This window comes from Protopterus annectens, chromosome 4.part0 (assembly GCF_019279795.1).
Source record: "Protopterus annectens isolate FY-2018-M chromosome 4.part0, PAN1.0, whole genome shotgun sequence".
Taxonomy (NCBI): domain Eukaryota; kingdom Metazoa; phylum Chordata; order Ceratodontiformes; family Protopteridae; genus Protopterus; species Protopterus annectens.
Window position 1 is genome coordinate 266,535,413 of NC_056733.1, and position 20,644 is coordinate 266,556,056.

At 43.3% G+C, this 20,644-nt stretch overlaps 1 protein-coding gene across 2 annotated transcripts in view; it reads right to left on the reverse strand.

Annotated features, from left to right (window-relative positions):
• Window positions 1-20,644, reverse strand: part of PLPPR1 (phospholipid phosphatase related 1) — a 2,199,975-nt gene that overhangs the window by 188,115 nt on the left and 1,991,216 nt on the right. For both annotated transcript variants that reach the window (XM_044068258.1, XR_006364450.1), the window contains exon 8: window positions 3,083-3,259. In XM_044068258.1, coding sequence (XP_043924193.1) covers window positions 3,083-3,259 — 177 coding nt within the window. The remainder of the gene's footprint in view (window positions 1-3,082; window positions 3,260-20,644) is intronic.

A 20,644-nucleotide genomic window follows, 5' to 3' on the forward strand; every position in this document is an offset into this window, starting at 1 on the left:
TTAGTCAAGCTTTTCACATTTCTCATACATTCGTTCATTACTCATATATTAGTCAGTATACTATTTATCAATTTCTATATACATAGTGTCCATACATATATATTTTATATCTTTCATATATTTATTATTTACATTACATATTTTCACCACCTAGGACCAGCTTTAATATTTATATATATATTCCTCTACATTTTATAATATAAATATATCTTTCTTACATTACATTTATTTATTTATTTATAGATGCATACATTTATATTTATTGAATATATTATATATTTCCAGTTATATATACATACGTTTCATATATTCATTATATATACAGATTTATATACATAGATTATTTAATCTGTTAACATACTATTTTATATACATACAGTGCCTATATACACATATTTTATATATATATATTTACATCACATATTTATATATCTTGGGCTTAGTTTTAATATACATTATATTTCATATCATACTTCATTTATACATACATATAGTATATATTGTATTTATTTCATTCACTATATTTATCATACTTGCATATATTTATTAACTTACCTTATACACACAAATCAACATATATATCTCGATTAACTATATACATACTTATTATACTCATTACATGTATTATATTTATCAGATCTATCACATCATATTTACTTTATATATAGATTCGTGCATTAATTTATTCATATAGTGGTTACGCATGTACATACACCCGTTACAGATATCAGAAATACGCACACATTTCTGTTATAAACATACACTTATTTTTAATATATACATATATTTATTCTTCGTACATAAATAACATGATATAACCAGCTTTGAACACTTTTTATTGGATGCTTCTTGGGTATATTTATAAAAATTTTATTGATGCAATGTTTAAATGTATTTATCATTATGTTTTGAATGTACGTTACAAAAGAACTGTTACACTTAATGGTCGATGCTGATGATTTTTTCTGAAGTGTTTCTGAGCTCTTATAAATGGCATTTTTAAGCATAGCCCAGATTTTTTTATATAATTACTTAATTGTTTGCAGTTTGCTCAATTAACGAAAAGTGTTAGCACTATATAAAGGGTGGAATTATATCATTTTATATAAGATCTGAAGAAGCTAAGTTTTAGTGAAAGCGCTCATCTTTATTTATGTTCTGTTCGTTGAATGTTAATAAACAGACTTGATTTTACACTGGTATTATATCGACTTGATTTGGATACTGGATTTTTACTACAGGAAGCCTGTGACGGATTTTGTACCCACTTCGCACACAAGTACCTACTCGTTTTTCTTGACTTATTAAACCATAATAACATGTTTTATTTATATACAGTATCACATATCTTTTCTTTCTTTGTGACTATTATCTGTCCCTTATTATATAAGCTGTTGAATTTCTGTCTTAGCTTAAACCTCAGTCCTCCTCCTCCTCCTGAAAATTATTCAGCATGTATTGTTCTTTTTTTCTTTTTTATCAGCTTCGGTTCTATAAGCAACTGCTTTACTTTGACTCTGGTTCGAATTTGATTTTGTTCCTTCCCTTTTTTAAAGATCACTCTTATTTGTTTATGACTTTTATAATATTCAATACTTCAAATAAAACTTTGATTTCCATTTTCTAGCAATTGCTTTTTTGACAGCCAACAGAATTAAACTTAATAAGGCCATACTTTAACTAGGCAATTCAGATCCTGTGTCCCAGCTCAAAAAATACTTCCTTAGTTATAGTCATTTGCTCACCCAAAATTTCTGAAGGAGTACTCTTAGGGAATTTTTAATATCTGCTAACTCATTATACTCCCAAAACATGTTCCCAGTTACCTCTTTCTTCCCTACAACACCTCCAATATTTGCTGTCTGAGTAAACCTTTTTGAAGTCTGCTTGAGGTATAAAAATACTTATGCAAACACTTCCAAACAAAGATCCTAAATATGTACTTTCATTGTTGTCTTGTAAATTGATTTTCAAGGCTCTCTTCCCAATCTTTTTTAAGCTCCTCTGATTGATTCTTGTAGTTATCATGCTATATTTTATATGCCCTACTAATTATTATTTTAAACAGCAGCTTGGGTAATACATTCAGCTAAATACTCTACCAGAGCAGGTCTTTCACTTACGTTTCCACTATCCCTTTCTCTTTGCTTATAATCTGACACTAATCCTTGCTATAGAAGGCGATGACTGTGGTATTTTTACCAGTTCCAGTCAGCACAATGACGGAGTGAAGTACAGCAAAGATACATAGGTGTTCTCTACTACCGTGCTGTGTTGGTCTGTTCTGTTACACAGTACAGTACATCTGTTGTGTTGTGGAGGGGGTGAGAATGAGCTGGTCAGAAAAATGCTTTGTATATCATTGTGTACAATGTACTCCTGTGCAAAAATATGTAAAGACCAGGGTACATTTGTACACCACATATATGGGCCACAAACCCTACTTATTAATCATCCTCCATAATGGAAACGTACAGGATGGAGTCAGCAGAGTGCGTCTATGTATCTGTGGACTGTATCTCTACACACTACGGCCTGCTTTCCCTGTCTCTTTCTTCCATTTTTGGCTCTGTCATACACTCTCCATTGATTAACTCATCTTTCACTATTTCTCTCTCTCTCTCTCTTTTTCTTTGGATCCCATAACTGCAATGTATCTACATAAAAAGTGTATTCTCAGGAAAAAAAAGATTCATTCTCAGCATCACAACATGCATAAAATGCATAATTAGTAAGTTTCCCGGAAAAAAGGTGAATACTGATTCTAATCTTAAAAATATAACATCTGACATTATTAAAACAGATTTTTTTCAAACATTCATGACAAAAATAGCATTTTGTATTTAGAAGTATGGTATAAGTGGAATATGAATCTTAAACAGATGATGTGTGTTATGGTACAAGCAGAAAACTGACACTGCAGTTGCTGAAAACAATATTCCTGCTAAAAAAAAACCAAGATATTTTCTTTCTACAAACATCTGTTTTTATGGTTATGTAGTCCTTGTATCAACCACACAAAATACAGTGCATTTGATTTAGGCCATAAGAAATAACTCAAATGATATTTCAATGCTCTTACCAAAAACAACGCAACAGCACTGCCTAAGATAAAGCCAGCAATCACATCAGAACAGTGATTTCGATATTCTGAGACACGGTTTAGCCCTGTTAGGAATGCTGCACAGATCGTCCCAAGACATAGCACTGGTTTTGCTAGTCGACTGCTTTTGGTTTTTATTGTGCTTGTGATGTACATCTGTAATAGAAGCAAATAAACATTAAATCCATCAATTCTAATTTAATTTTTAAACAAGCAAGGCAATTACAATCTAACTTGTAACTAAAAGCTCTCTAAAGTAAAATATGCTTGAAACACATATATGCCACAGATTAATATGTATATCATAAAGTTAACAGGAACCTTCACAGAAACAGTTAAAGCACATTTTGAAAATGTGTGGCAGTTGTTACCTGCTTTTTTTCTTTCTCCATTGAATATTATGCAAGATTTCAGCACCAGGGAAATTAGCTATCACAGCCACTCAAATTCACTCATAGGGATGCACATCTTATTTATCTCGATGCATACCACCTTCCTTCATTATGAAGGTATAAGTGGTCTTATATGGTAATCATTTTAAGTCATTTATACTGATTTTCTGCTGAAGATGGCCCTTAATGTGTGATCTAATTCAGAAGCAGGAGATAGAAACGATCCATTCTTAATTAGTATGGACTTTATCTCCACATGGATGAACCTGAATGAGAGTGGTGGACTCCTGTAAACAAAGGTGAAGATGCAGCCATTTTGTGGTGACTTAAGTAAATGAGGTGTGTGTTTGGCGGCGTCCCAAACAGAACACAACCATACTGACGAAGAGAAACTCAGTCAAGAAAATCACCAGTCAAGCAAGGAAGAGCTGAAATCACCAGTGAGTAGAAAGCAAGATAACATCTAAATGCCAGTATATTATTTTTATACTCCAAAACACCACAAAATTCAAACCATTTAATTCCAAGCAATAGTTCCAAACAACAAGCTCATCAAGCTTTCACCAAAGCTTCTTCAGGTTTGCAAAGATTCATTATACAACAAAATTAAATATGTACATGTAACGTATGCTATTAAAAAGTTAAAATCTATTGGTTAAAGATATTTAAAGCAATATGAATTAGAACATGACCATAGTGCATAAGAAATGTTGGACTACAATTCATAATATGAAAAACTCATGAAATATATATAAAATATATATACAATAATAAAACAAATCAATCATCCATAAATTCATTCATCAGATATTTATAGAACCATATTACAACTGCTGCCTATTTTTTTAAAATTGGGTTTAAACTGACAGCATCATTCAATCCTGGACGTACATTGGCTCTTAAAGTGAAATCTAGATGGATTACAACTTTAACAGCTGATATGCATACAGGACAAAATAATTCATTTGCTTTAAGATCAGCCCCCGGATTCATGAAGCTCGGTGCAAGTCTGGCATAGGCTTGCGCCGGCCGTGTGGAGTAGATGTGGAGTAGTCGCGCCATATGCATATTAATGAAGGCACGCAGCCGCCACAACCACGTGCGTAGGAAATGTGTGCAAGTGCAAGGGGTGTATCGAAGTTGCGCAGGGAGGCGTGTCAATGTCGGCTTTCGAGGAGCAAGCTAAACTGCTGAATATTATATTCCGCCAGCAATAGTAATCGTACCTATCAGTGTCCATGGAGACTGAAACGTATGCAAAGCCGAGTCCCTGCAAACAGAAAATGAAGACTCAAACACAAATTAACGGTAGGGAATAACAAGTCCCTACCCATGAACAAATGACAGGAAAACCATGTGCCTGTAGTCCAACATAGTGTTGATAGCTATACCATGTGGAAGTGACATGTATCAGATGTTAGCGCGCCGCCAGTAGGTACGTCCAGTCCAACGGAGAGGGTCACCAGCCGACCCATAATATGAGGGAGGGAACATAGCTGTGCAGATGTGTCCATAACAAAATACACGAGGAGAAATGTAGATATAGGTAGTGACCGTATGTCTGAATCATATCCCACAAGCCATGCAATAGTCACATACAAAAGGTATGTCCGTATTTCACATACCAAATGTGATAGGAAATAGCATACTCATGTAAACAAAACAGAAGGAGCATATAAACGAGCCATAACAACACGGACACATGTAGGCCAAAAGGAACAGCATGATCCGTACTGTCGACCAAGATTACCACCTGTCCCACTTTGCGAGCGACAGTCCCTCTGTGGGCAGATGTGTCCTGACACAAACATGTAAAACTGGCAAATGTCCAGAGAATATAGGACATAATTCCTCCATAGAAGTCATGCAATAGTCGCATTAAACATATTTCACTGGACATATAATACATAAATGTCATAACAAACAGAATAAGATACCGAAATGTTACAAGAATAAGCTTAGATATAGGCAAGAACTGTAAGTTCTATCTGCCGAACTGACCGTGGGTATGTGTCGGCCTGTAAAATATGCTGTGTTCACCGCAACTGTCACAGTAGGGTTGCCACCCATACAAATGGCCAAAGTGGGACATGTGTGGTACAGACATCAGACTGTACAGGCTGACACATACCCACGGCCAGTACAAAGGACAGAACATAGCTGTTTTGCCTACAGAAAAGCGTATTTCTGTAGCATTTTAGTTGCTTATTCTGTTTCTCATAACAGTCAGGTATTTCAGATACAGAATTAACTGTTTAATGCAACTATCACATAAAATATAAGAAATATGTTTGTCCTAAATTCTCAGGACATTTGCCAAGTTGACAATTACATGTCAGGACACAACTGCCCACAGAGGGACTGTCCCTCGCAAAGTGGGACAGGTGGTAACCCTACGTAATTACGCAATACATGAAACAGTAAGCTGTCCGTGCAAGAGCAGAGTTATGTGCAGAAATGTACCCGGATGTTATGCGACTAACGTTTTGCACATTGCTAAACGGAGCAATGACAGCTGCAAATACAGTATGAATACAGTCAAAGAAGCATGCCAATGTCCAAGTCCAAGGCCAGTGGCGGGTTTGTCCATTGGATATCAAAGAAACAGTTGTTGTCCTCCCCTGATCCCTGGTGTGGAAGTGTAGCACAGTGCCACGAGAACGAGCTGTGCTTCAAAACAAGACATATGGATAATATATATACAAAATGTAGGTTTAGCTAGATGTTCATACTTCAGTAATTGGGTCCCCTGTACATAGTTTGCACTAATCTTAGCTTCTGTTTTTTGGACTTCAAACCACCACAGGACTGCCCAAATCATCTCCTTGGGACCTTGTCATATGATTTCTTCAAATGTAAGAACAGTCACTTGGACTCTTCTCATCTCTAGATTCCTCTCAACTATCTGTCTCACTGCAAACATTGGTTAAGTTGTGATACATCCTGATCTGAATCCCAACTGCTCATCTCCCGTCCTACTTCTACCTACTCTGTGTACTCATTTATCAGTCATATGAAAGTTGTTGCAGTGCGTTCATGAACATCAACATACTAACCATACATGGTTTTGGCAGGAATCAATCCATGTGTAAACAACTACTCTAGATTTACAATGATGACACTTTTTATCGCAGAAATTGTCTCTGTTAAATGAAATATTTTATCTATAATTAGTATAACCAAAACTTTTATTGTCATTTTTGTTTTAGAAACTGTATGTTTAAATGCAATGTTTCTACTAGTACTTTTGTACATACTGTAACAAAAGCTTTGATTGTAATTTTGTTTGTAATTATGGTTTTGTTTTTGGAGCTTCTCTCCCCAGGACTCCATTGAAAATGGGTTCTTCTAGGCCTAATGGACTATCCTGGTAAACCAACTGCAAATAAATAAATAAAATAAATAAATGTTAGTACGCCATGCAGATGAATGGCAAGCTGGAGACAACATGGCTACTGCGTACTGGTACCTATGTGTGGAAGCGCACTGTCAGAGATGTAACGAAGCATTTATAGGCAATGTGAGGCAAGTGAGGCTGAGGATAGTGAATCACAACATGTCATGCCATATGGGCCAAGCCTCTACAGTGTAGTGTAGGTTAAGGGGACTATTAGAGTAGAAGATAGGTGACAACAGGAGTGTGTATGTACAAAACACTGTAACCTCACCGGAGCAGTGTCACATGTGTGCTGTCAGTACTCAGTGGAAGAGGCGTGTCATGAGCTATCCTAGAAAACATCAGGAGATTGACGACGTACACCATGGATACCACCGATGTGACATGCAAACCTGCCCACAGTGTGTCTACGCCCGTGCGTGCCAGTAAGCCTGTGTAAGCATGTGTGCGCGCGTGTTAGCCCGTGTGCGCATGTGGAAGAACCAGTAAGCTAGTGTACGAATGAAGTCTGTGTAATGTCGTGTATGCATTTGTAAGCAGGTATGCATGTGTACTACACACATCACACACGTACTGCACACACAGACACACATGCTGCCAATACTACACACATCAGTGAAACGGCACATGGATGGAGACAACATCATCAGAGGTAACAGTGTTGTAAACTATGCCACAGTGATGGTCATAGCTGCAATGCATCAGGCCTGCTGAAGTACACCTGGAAGTAACACACTGTGTGTTAACAGCATGCTAACATCAATACAGTGGAATAAAGCCACTGTGTGCAGCAGCGCCAGGTTAGTCAGATCCTGCATCAATGTTACACATCACAGGTGGTGGCACAGGTGACATCATATGCACAGGGGGTGGTGTTAACATATCCAGAGCTGTCATAGAGCCATCCAATGTACACATAGGTGTGTGTGTGTGAGGGACAATGGTTATTGCATGGCCCAATGGTGGTGCAATGGGTGTGTGTATGTGATGGCCGTAGCTGTTTGTGGTAAGTGTGTGTGTCTGCATATACACAGGTACAGCATGTGTCAGCCATATACAGGAGGTTGTGGGACAGTCACAGACCGCACCTGCCAGGCTGTATAGATCCCCATTACTGGCCATGGACACCCCTCCATGCATCCAACACAACCCAGTCCTGCACCTGTCAATGTCTACACATACAGTCCTGGGATCTGTACCACAACCTGTGAATAAACGTGCGTCTGTAATGTTAACCTGGGGTGCATAGAATTGACAGTTACTACAGATGAATATGAGCCATACTCACACTCCAATGTAATAACCACTGCTGACTGTTGCCGAGATCTGCATATGACCAGTCAAAGGTGCTGCACTAACATTGTTTCCAATGCCCGTGCAATACCCAGCAACACAATAACTGGACACTACACATGTATAACCCACGATCACTACAGCACACAGTATGTGCACTATCACAGAGCCATAGCAGATGTACATACATCCAGGGTGCTCACCAACAGACAATGCAGCACAGTCAAGAGTGATAATCCCAACATACATATCAATATACAATATATATATATATATATATATATATATATATATATATATATATACATACATATATATATATATATATATATATATATAGAGCTATATACATACATATATCTCTACATTGTACCACATGACAGCATTACGCAGTTACAAAACACGCTACCGTGATCAGTGGATCACATGATTCACACAGGCACACGTCTAGCCAGCAGACAGCAGCATCAAAGGCAAAGACTCTGCACGGATGTTATGGAGAATGAATACTGTCAAAGCAATGTACTGTTGTCAGGCAGCTGGAAACACACACACAGACACACACACACACACACACACACACACACACACACAAAAATACACTTGGCAGGGCTGGGAGTCGAACATGCACCTAACTACCCTAACACACTACAGCATGACGCATTTACAGAACGCGCTACTGACATTACTAAGCACAGCAGTCCCAGAGGCAGACATCTAGGTGTGTGTCATCATCCGCAAAGGCAAAGACGTCGGTAGCAAACTGCTGTGTTGTGCGGCATCTAAAAGCAAGACTGAGTCCCCAGGCAGACGGGAGCATGCGCGCAAACACACACACACACACACACACACACACACACACACACACACACACACACACACACACACACACTTGGCAGGGCTGAGAGTCGAACATACACCTAACTACCCTAACACACTACAGCATGACGCATTTACAGAACGCGCTACCGAGATTACTGAACACAGCACTCCCAGAGGCATACTTCTAGGTGGGTGACATCATCCGCAAAGGCAAAGATGCCGTTAGGGAATGTATGTGGTGTGAGCCATCTAAAAGCATTACTGTATCCCCAGGCAGCTGGAAACACACACACACACACACACACACACACACACACACACACACACACACACACACACACACACACACACTTGACAGGACTGGGAGTCGAACATACACCTAACTACCTTATCACACTACAGAATTACGCATTTACAGAACGCACTACTGAGATTACTGAGCACAGCACACCCAGAGGCATACTTCTAGGTGGGTGACATCATCCACAAAGGCAAGGATGCCGATAGGGAATGTATAGAGAGTGAGCAGTCTGAAAGCATATTACTGTCCCAAGGTAGACGTAGACAAACACATGGCAGTGGTGTGATCGGGGCAACCAAATATCTACGGAGCACTACAACAACACTACATAGATACGGGATGTGCCACAGACAGTACACCCTTCAAGACAGCAACCAGTGTGTTCAATGTAGGCATCCATCATGACATTGAAAATGGACATCTATTGCCTGGATGGCCACCATCGCTATACAGGATGTCAATGGCCATGCCCACACACTTAGTATCACATGTCTGTTTGGAATGTACTGTGTGTCCATCTACACAACGACGTACTGGGCATGCTCACACACTTAGCAGTTGCAAAGGGCCATTCTGCATGCATGCACACAAATTCTAAACACGGAAGTGCGCTGTTTGGAATGTACTGTGTGTCCATCTACACAACGGCATACTGGGCATGCTCACACACTTAGCAGTTGCAAAGGGCCATCTTGCATGCACAAGGATTCTAAACACGGAAGGGCACAGTATGGTATTACTGTCCCCACGTACATGAAGGCCACTCACATGTATTGACCAGTTCACACTCAGGAGCTATCACAGATGTCTCAGGTGCATATCACAGAGGTACACACCACAATCTACAATGTAGCCCTCCGACATCACCATGTCATTGGACCAGCAATACACAGCCATACATTAACACAACACCATGTGACTCATGACCAGTGGACTGTACATAGGTCTACAGCAACTGTGCAGACTACACATGTACTGACAAGGTTCCATCATGTGTTATGCATTGCAATGATACCACTGTACATAATCAGGTCAGTTCTACACATACCAGGGGCCCTGGGTCTTACACAGCTGTGACAGATGACTGTCGCTGTACACCAACGAACACACATGTTTGGCTATGTCATACATGTAATTGCAGTGGATATGTGCATGGACCACACACACAACACATATGTACATATCATAGCTTTTGCTGTCCTCCGTGCAGACAAGTAGCTACAGCAATCATACGCACGCAAATGGAAGGTGGGTCCATGGCTGTTGAATGCTAACAGTACATGAGGCAGCAATGTTGACCGAGGACACATTCCCCTCTGTACTAGTTACGCATGACACCCATCATATCATACAACAGTCCATGTGTTATGTATGTCAACACACATGTCCACCAATTGCAATGCATACAAACATGGCTACATGACAGGCATGTAGGACCAACACACATGTATGTGCATGCAGCTACCATGCATGTGCAGTAGCTGATGTAAGTAACTCATCTGTGCCTAACTACAACATACAGTTGCAATGCAGCACCATCATTGACACCTGCATATGGTGACATACTGACAGTATTGTAGGATGTACAGCAGGTATGGATGGATGTGTGTACATAAAGAGGTGATCCACCTGTGTAGATGGATGTTTGCCGGGGACGGCTCACAGGTGTCACACGCCATCCTACCATTACATGTGCAAACAGTACGCTATGTTACCATTACTTGATGGTGGAGACATAGAACCTACACAGCGGTCAGGTGTTACCGACAGTACATCACTTGACACCTGTAACACTTACATCCTCCTGTGTGCATATAGCAGCACAATTGCCGAAGGTAGCGTTGGTACACATAATGCGGCCAATACTGCTGTATGTCTGTCAGACGTATCATCATAGAGCAGGTGTATTATTCACAGTACTGCCATGTGTGATTGCTTGTGTGACCATATATGCCACATATGGTGGGGAATACATCCCAATTGTTACACACCCCTGTACACTGTTGTAGAGATCTGTACATACTGCAGTGTGGAAAGCATGACATAGGCAGGTGTGGTGTGTGTATCACACACATCAGCTATCCATATGTGTATGACATGTGTGGTCTCCACAGTGTGTGTATGTAGTTATGTATGGCTGTCTGGTGCATGGAGTGAGGGTGTATGCTACCATACAGAGCACACAGGATCCCTAACCCTTCATGGTGATGTAGTCCACTATCCTGTTGATGCCATCAGTCTCAGCCGCACTGTCTACCTGTACGTGTTCTTTCACTGTGTCGCATCATGTGGGTTCACAGTACTGTGATGGTGATGACCACATAGGCATGGGTCCTCACCTCAACACTATGGGATGTGCATTATAGTGTTGTTAACCCCGTGAGTGTGAGCATGTTCCTGTAATGTGACAGGGTATTACTGCTACACAGTGAGGCCTCATGCTATCAAGTGGCCTCTAACATTATCATTGGCCAGACCACTGTGTACAACCCCTGCACCATGTCAACATACCTGTGATGTGACCTGGTATGGATGTCATGTCTCTAGCCACTGTAGCCTATTACACTGCCCACATGCTTCTGGATCAGTATATGTGTGGACATCTGTGTTATGTTAGACTTTCCAACAGTCAGGCTGAGGCTAGGTATAGCATGCTGATATTGCCATATGTGCCTGTGAGTACTCCACAGTTACACATGGGAGACTGCAAACAGTGCTACCTGTAGGCACATGCAAGTAGACCATAAGAAGGGAACCAGGGCATCATTACCAACATGCTGTTACGGTTGTTACCGAGACACATACTGTGAACATATAACAATGCATGCTAAACCTGTACTACATGGTATGTCTGGTGTGTGTCAACAGTACACAACTAATGTAATATAGACGTCTCTCACTATTCACACACAACTAATGTAATATACACTTCTCTCACTATTCTTACACAACTAATGTAATATACACTTCTCACTATTCTGTTCACCCTGTGCATCAGACCATTTGAGCATGTCCCTGCACCAATGGTGTGGATGACAGGGATGTGGAACAGGCTTCAAAATATGCACAGGGTGATAATGTTTGCCAGGGGCATAGGTTGCACCAATGGATGGCATCTTGTGTGTGGGTAAGGGCCAGTGATATGACTGGACATGTCTGTTCAGTATGCATGTGGGTGTTGTGGTGCCCTACAGATGTCTTTGCTGTGTGCGTGTATGTGTGCGCACAGTACTGCCTTTTGTGAGGCCTACACGGGGTATTATTGACAGCTCCAGATTGTACAGACCAGGTTGTACAGCTCACTATGTCCGGCCACGGCCACGTGACCTGTGCCTGCCAGGGGTTGCACGGGCACTACCAGGCAGAGGTACAGCTTGGCTACTATCCGACGACACATGTCCACTGGAACCGTGTCCCCTCTGGGAACGTCCAAGGCCACGTCCACATGGCCTGCTGTGTCCTGGTGTGGACAGCACAGCACCAGCTGCACTGCTACTCCTACCAGCACTATGGGAGCAGGCATGTTAGGTGGCACACTCACGTTGACCTGCACTAGGTGGTGTAGCTGGCCTATGTCCACGTGGCCTACACCTCACTCCTACCAGATGTTCCAGCACAGACAGCTCACGCTCGCGGATTGCCATGCCACGGTCAAGGATTCTGACCATGTCACCCAATCGCCTGTCCAGAACATCAGCAATCTGCTGTTGAGCATTTGCCAATGCCTGGATGTTGTCATTTAGGGTATGGATAGCAGCCCTCTGCAGCCTCTGCCCTTCTCTGTTCTGCCATTCAGCACGTGCCTGTGTCACCATTACAGTCTGGAACATGCGTCTGGTGATACCAGCTGCTGCACTCTGTCCTGCAGGTGCATGTCTGCCAGAGGTCCTCCTATGAGCAGCACCGGCCACATGCCTGTGTGGCACATCTGCAGTCATTACACTCCATGTTGTGTAGACACACCTTCTGTAGCCACCACATGTTCCTGCTCCACGCTAACAGACACTGACTGTCCTTCCTCTATGGCCACTGGTGATGCGGTATGTGTTGGCAGCAGAACTGTGTGCGGGGAAGAGGGGGACACAGCTGGAATGGCAACCATTGGCACAGATTCAGCCCCTGACAACCCTGCCTGTACCTCATGCATATGTTCATCACTGCTAGTATCTGTGGGGACACTAACATCAGATGGACCGCAGGAGGGTAATGCACCTACATCACCTGTGAATGCAAAGAAAGACTCTAAATTACAATAGACACACAGACACACACACACACACACACACACACACACACACACACACACACACATACACACACACACACACACACACACACACAGACACACACAAATAGATACACCATGCATGTGATTTGACTGATGGCATGCAGCATGCCTGTGATACAGCAGAGGGCATGCAGCTCAGACATTAATAGTGTTAGTAAGCATACCTCCCTGGAGTGCACACTACAGCAAGCAGGTGTCATATCAGTAGCCATGCAGTTCACACAATCATGGTAGTATGCATGCATCCACGTGTTACACCATGTGGACTAGAACAGGATAACAGTACACATGGCTGACGTGATCTTGACATGTAATCTGCTGACATGTGCATTAACATGCATACATGTCTGACACAATGGTGTCCTGACACATGTACAGCATCGTAATGGGCATCACATTGCAGTGTTGTCTGTATGCCCTACAGATAGAATGCATGTTTAGCAAATGTGCATGAGCATGGAAGGGTAGTGTGAGCCGTCTACATTGCTATACAATGTGAAGTACAGACACTGTGCCATTGCATGGCATTATGAGGCATCTATATTGCTGTACAATGCATAATATGTACACATTGCATAGCCATAACTGCATGCATACCCATGACATAACTGTGGATTGTGACCCATGATGCTGAGGTGTATACACACAAAACCATGCTGTGTCAAGTGACAGGTCACTGGAGGACCTACAGATGACACCCCTGTACAACTACAGGGTCTTAGCTGCCTGGCAACCATGTCCACACATAGCAGACATGTCAATTCACCATTTCCCACATGACATTGATGTAACACACACAAGGTGCACAGCTAACCGTGATGTCCTACAGCAGCAAGGGAAATGTACAGTATCTGTGGCCTGATGTGGTGTCAATGTCTGTGGAAGCTGTACAGGTGACTACTGTCATGCTATGACACAGTCGTGATGTTCAACAGATCTTATACGGTAGACTTCAGTGACACCTCCACTAGCTGTGCACAGGCTTTTAGGATGTCCAGTGTACCACATCAACTGTATAATCAGTCAACTAAGGCTATAATTGGACCATGTGTGGACAATGTGCAACAGGGTGTATACACATCACATCTACTGTGTGGCTACATGTCTCTGGCCATCCCCCATGGCCATGTGTGCACATGTGCTGGCCAAATGTGTGTGATGGTCATCTATCTCACATGTCTGTGTTGTCCCATATGACATACACCCATAGATGTCAGATATGTCACCATCCACAGGGCTATGCAGACAACAGGTTGTATGTTTGGTATGTGGGGTATGGGTCATGGGATAGTGTGACAATATTGTAGCCAGAACACTACGTGTCTGGGACATGTCAGATGGCACATCACAATGTGTGCACCCAATGCAGCGGCATATAACACAATGGTGACACCTGTGGGCTGGCCATATCACAGCTCACTGTGTGGTACTGTTTGCGTACCACACATGTTGTTCCAATGCATACTACATATGCCTCCATTGTAGAACACCTCCACCGTTGTATGCACAGCTGACCACACATGTAGCAATGACAACTACTGTGGTTTCAAGTCGGTGTATCACTTCATTTGTATATATTGCACATGGGTGACCTGTGTGAATGATGGGTGATGCGACCTGTATATCGTGACTGGAACGAACATCAAGTGTGCAACTGTTAACTGGCCACATGGCAAATAGATCTATGCTTTAACATACCTGATACTGATGACAGTCTCACCTGCAATGGACTCATGTCTGTACGGCATGCCAGAGGTACCTGTATAGGGGTGACACAGCAGTATGAACAATATCCATGACTGTATGACAGCCACAGGGTGCACTGTGCATGTTAACACATTTGCCTGTATAATAGCATATAGTATGCACATGTGTGCATACACAGGGTAGCATAGTGTAGTATGTAGCATGTGTGTCCACATAACTTGCATATGTTGTTACTTTACATAATGTAAAGTGACACATGCAACTAAATGAGATATAATAGCCATATGTGCAGTACTGACTTACCAAGCAACTCCAGGCTCATTGGTTGGGAAATACCCACCTCCACGATGGCAGCTAGTGTGTGTGGATGCTGTTCTGAGGGTGTCCCCACACTGACCAGTAGCTCCTCGGTGTGTGTGAGTGGGGGCTGGGTTGGTGGCCCACCACCTGTTCCACCTTGTTCCCTGGCGATTGCAGTGGCATGCTGTTTTGCATGTCATATCAAGTCCATGCAGTGTCTGCGCACCTGCTGGTAGGTGCGGTTATGGCCACCCACATCATTCACCCTCCTGCATAGATCCTACCACAGGTCATCTCGCTGCTGGGCATGCTGTGGCACATGGCTGAACAACACCTCGTAGTTCTCATGGAGGTACGGGATGAGGACATCATCCTCCTGGTGGATGTACGCTGGAAGGTGTGTATGAGGCATTATCTGTAAGACATAATGATGGTGACAGGTCACAGTTTCAGAGATGTACAGAGATACTGCTGCACATACATTTCTATGACATCTAGTACATCTGCACATTTATCTTTGCAAATCATCATAACACTGACACGACTGACGTGATTGTGTCACACACATGTAACACCCGTTATGCATTGGATATCATCACCATATATGTGTGTCACCTCATTACAGTGTTCATACTCCATGTGAATGCTGTCTTGATGTGGGCATGTCTATTTGCCTGCACTGGTGTTCTTATCTATCTGCACATGCCTGGATGTGTCCACAGTAATGCTGTTGACCTTGATGCTGTGTATATGTCACATATCAACACAGACGCAGCCTTAATGGACTTGAGCAGTGACAATGTACACATATGCATGGACACCTGTACATTCATGTGTTTTGCCATATACATTGATACAGCACTGTACAGCTGTTCAACATCCTGCCACAGATCGCCTGTGTTGCACATGTGATAGACATGGGACAATGGCTAGTCGGACGTCATTCACAGGGATTGTTATCAACCATAGCATGTACGGGAAAGGTTTCCTAGCTGTAACAGACAGCCATTATGCCACCACGAGGTGCATCAGTGCCACATTACTGATCCGGACAGTTGATACTACATCTAACATGCGGCCATCACTCCATGTATGACTGGGATGACATGTGCAGCTGTGATGGACAGGGTTGCATGGTTTGGCAGGAGTATGACACATGTATGGCACATGGATCTGTCCAGCATGTGGCGATCCTAGTATTAGGACAGTGGCTGTCCATATGTATGTCTTGCAGATCAGGATATGGACATGTAGCATGTCCATCATCATGGTGTAGCAAATGTCTTTATGCAAGGTAGACAGCATGCTGCATAGTGGAGGTGAGGATTGTGAAGGCTGGTATCGCCCATCCAAGCATGGCCATTACCCCTTAAAGGTGATATGTGATCCAATATTGGTTACCCCAGTGCTGTATATGCCTGTCCAATGATCTCCCTGCTCATGGATGGCACCCTGTCATGACATGGGTACCTCGTATGACTACCCAAGGGGCCTGGAGACGTCACCAAGGCAGGGAGGTGTACTGCACAACACCATCCCTTACACAGTGTCCATAATGTTGCCCACAGCCTAGGTGGTAGTTAATGGGTACAGGGATGTTCACCTAGCAGTGACAATGCTGCTATCGTCCATCAGAATGTGCACATATGTCACACACCTCACCCAGACAGCCCATTCTGTATGTTGTTCACAACACTGACACAGCTATTCCTCATAGGTCATGGCCATTCACATCCTTACATACACAGATGCTTAACATTTGTCTGTGTGGTATGGGCTACAATGAGGGTGGAGTACAACACATTAACCCTGTTCTACTGTAGCTGGCACTGGTGTGATATGCACATGTCACTCTGGCACCTTCTGTAGTTGTGAGTCTGTCAACAGGTATTTGTAATCATGCATCCGTACTGTCTTGTACATCTGTACTGCTAACATCTACAGTGATAATAGTTCATGGACATGCACACCATACTCAGCAGGGTTATAGTGCGGTGCCACCCATTATGACTGTCGTCACCACTTGTGGGTTGATATTATCCAACACCCTATCTGTATTGTATGGTCATGCTAGGCACTTGTTCAGAACTTGTGAGCATGTCATGAGCTACTGATTAATATAGCACCCATTCCACACCATTTCCCACAGGTACACTGGCTGTCCTAAAATTTCCAGCTTGCTTATGGTACAACAGCTGTTGTACACATGTAACGCACATATCCTGTGAGACATAATTGTATATACAGGCATGTCCAACTGTCATGTACCAGTGCTATTGCTTGTCTATATGATGGATATGTTGTACATGTGGCAATAGAGCAATTGTCTCATGTACACATTCAATGCTCACCTCCCAACATACGACACTACAGCCTGTGGGGGATGCACTTATGCAGCCCTGCTGGGGGTAATGCTGTCACCAACCCTGACTGCACCTGACAGTCATGTGGGGATGTGTAACATTCACAACACACCCCACTCATCACATAGTCTCACATGATCTCCACCACAGGCCACACATAGGAGGACGACTTGTGCAGTACCTCTCCATACTCTGTGTAGGCACCAGAGGCAGCCCCCATCATGGAACACAACATCACCAACTTATAGCCCACAGACTCATGTGTGCCCATCACATACAGCCAATAGGGTGTTATAACATACACAACACACCAGTCATAGGTGACTCTGTAGGCGGTCACACTGCAGTTCCACAAAGCAGGCTACACAAGGTGATGATCGCTTACATCTTGCTGTCGGGTAACTGGTTCTGCAACATAACCTATGCACCCATGCCACACCTCACCACGTACGATGTGACTGTCATTCTTCATATTAGTGTGACTGCCCTGAGATGCCACTTCACAGATGACGTGTGCAGGGACATGCAATAGCTCACCAGTCTTGTAGCCCTGAAGGTGTGGGCCTAGCCCTGGGGAGCATTATGCATTCATCCGGACCTGATACCACTGTACATCGACTGACTGTGTCACTTCAACAGTTGCCTATGCATCTGCTGTCATTCCACAGGCATCTGGTATCTGTCCGCTTTGACTGACCTGGTCAAACACAATGCTTTGGCACAGATGACCTGCACCTGTCAGCCCTGGGAGTACAGATCACATGTAAGGCTCTTGCTGCTTCGATACTGCCTGTCTTGCACAGTTTCCAATAAAAGTCACCGGCAGAACGGGAACTGGCAAGCAAGACATGGGGTCATGTGACACAATGCTTGCATCATCTTCTGTGATGCACACAGGCAAGGCACACCTTATAATGCAACACTCCAATATCTCTGCAGTGACTGGGACCTGCCTCTAGGCTTTTCAGAGCACACCTGCAATGACAGGTTATGGACAGACCATACCTTTCAGGCACATACCTGGACCGGCACACCCACAGCTGAGGTGTTCCCATATCCCACTATATTGTACACACATCCTGGCTAGTTACTTAGCACAATGCATCAGAGGTGCTCCATGTGAAACTGTGTCCGCAACCGCTATACACATTGTAACAAGCTACAGATTCAACAACATACCCCATGGTTACCAGACCTCATTTGTTGGTGTACTGGACAGTAGGGCTCAGACAACTACAACTGATGTGTGACTGACACTACCCCACACTTAACTGGGATAGCCACTCATGTACCGACACATCCATGAGTCACAACCTCCACTCGGCTGGATCAACCCATACACACCACCTCCAAGACCTACATTAACCTTGACATGACCACTACCAACATGTGACTGGTGTTCCACACCTGGGGTTATCCCCTCATTGGTGGGTTCGGAACATATGCTAATCAACCTTGTTAGCCACATCCCGGCGCCACACCCTTCACGGCATACACAGTACATGAGTACTACAACACCTACTACAAACGTCTTATGACAGTGGTTGTTAATGTCATGACACCCATGCAGATGGACAATGCACATACAAATGCTGAAACGTACCCCAGTGCACTTCATTAGCATGTACATGACTGCATGGATCATGCTATTCCACACAGAGCCATGATGGTACACACCAGATAACAGACGCCACTCTGGTGGTCAAGTTCCATGGACATAATGTACAACAGGTGGTGGCTGTTGCACAGTGGTGTACAATCCCATGGGTGGGGTAGCTCACTGGTCAGCCTCGGTAGGGCCACGGGATCCCTCATCACATACTCCAAGACTAGCTACGTACACATTACTGCGGCACATTCCGGGGTGTACCACAAGGCATTATGGTGGTATGTCAGTAGTCGATGGCAACACCCACATCTGCTCTCACATACAACAGTCACTCAGGAACATTACAGACCCAGGTGATGTTGGCAACATGCTGGCGGATGGATTCAATGCTAACATTACACCCTCTCACTCACTACAGGGCCACAATCCATGCAGGAACATTATGGTGTCCCTGCGGTCACACCTACACAGTACTAACCTGCACTCTATATGCCCTGGGACACTGGCCCAATGTCACCTTCCAAAGTCCCAGGCTGTGATGTCCACAAACCTCTGAACGACATGTCTCCCCACTAGGCCACCATATTCAGTAATAGCCTTGTATCAGACATTGTGGCCCCTGAATGGCACACAGCAACATTTATCACACTCCACACAGGTGGCACCACAATGCACGAGTGGGACTATAGTCCTACATACCTGACTGGACTGTTCTGCACGGCTATGGGGCACACCATCAAGGACGTCATTCACAGGGACATTGTTGGGCTCCGGTCCTTTGATGCTACCCAGGTTGGACTTGTTAGGGCCAGAGCATGGCCCCTACACCTGGTGGACTCCTTTCATACAGTTACCAGGGTAGTTGATGATGGTACGGGAGTCCACACATCCTACATTGTCCTCTCATAGCCTTTCAGCACCATTCTCCATTCTGGTATTGACAACATACACATCCACCTGCACATCGTACCCTATGTCTCAGGATGTTACGCAACGTGGCTCATGGACGGGACACACACAATGACGGTAGCATACCATAGTACCTACTGCATTTCAGTTACATTTGGCA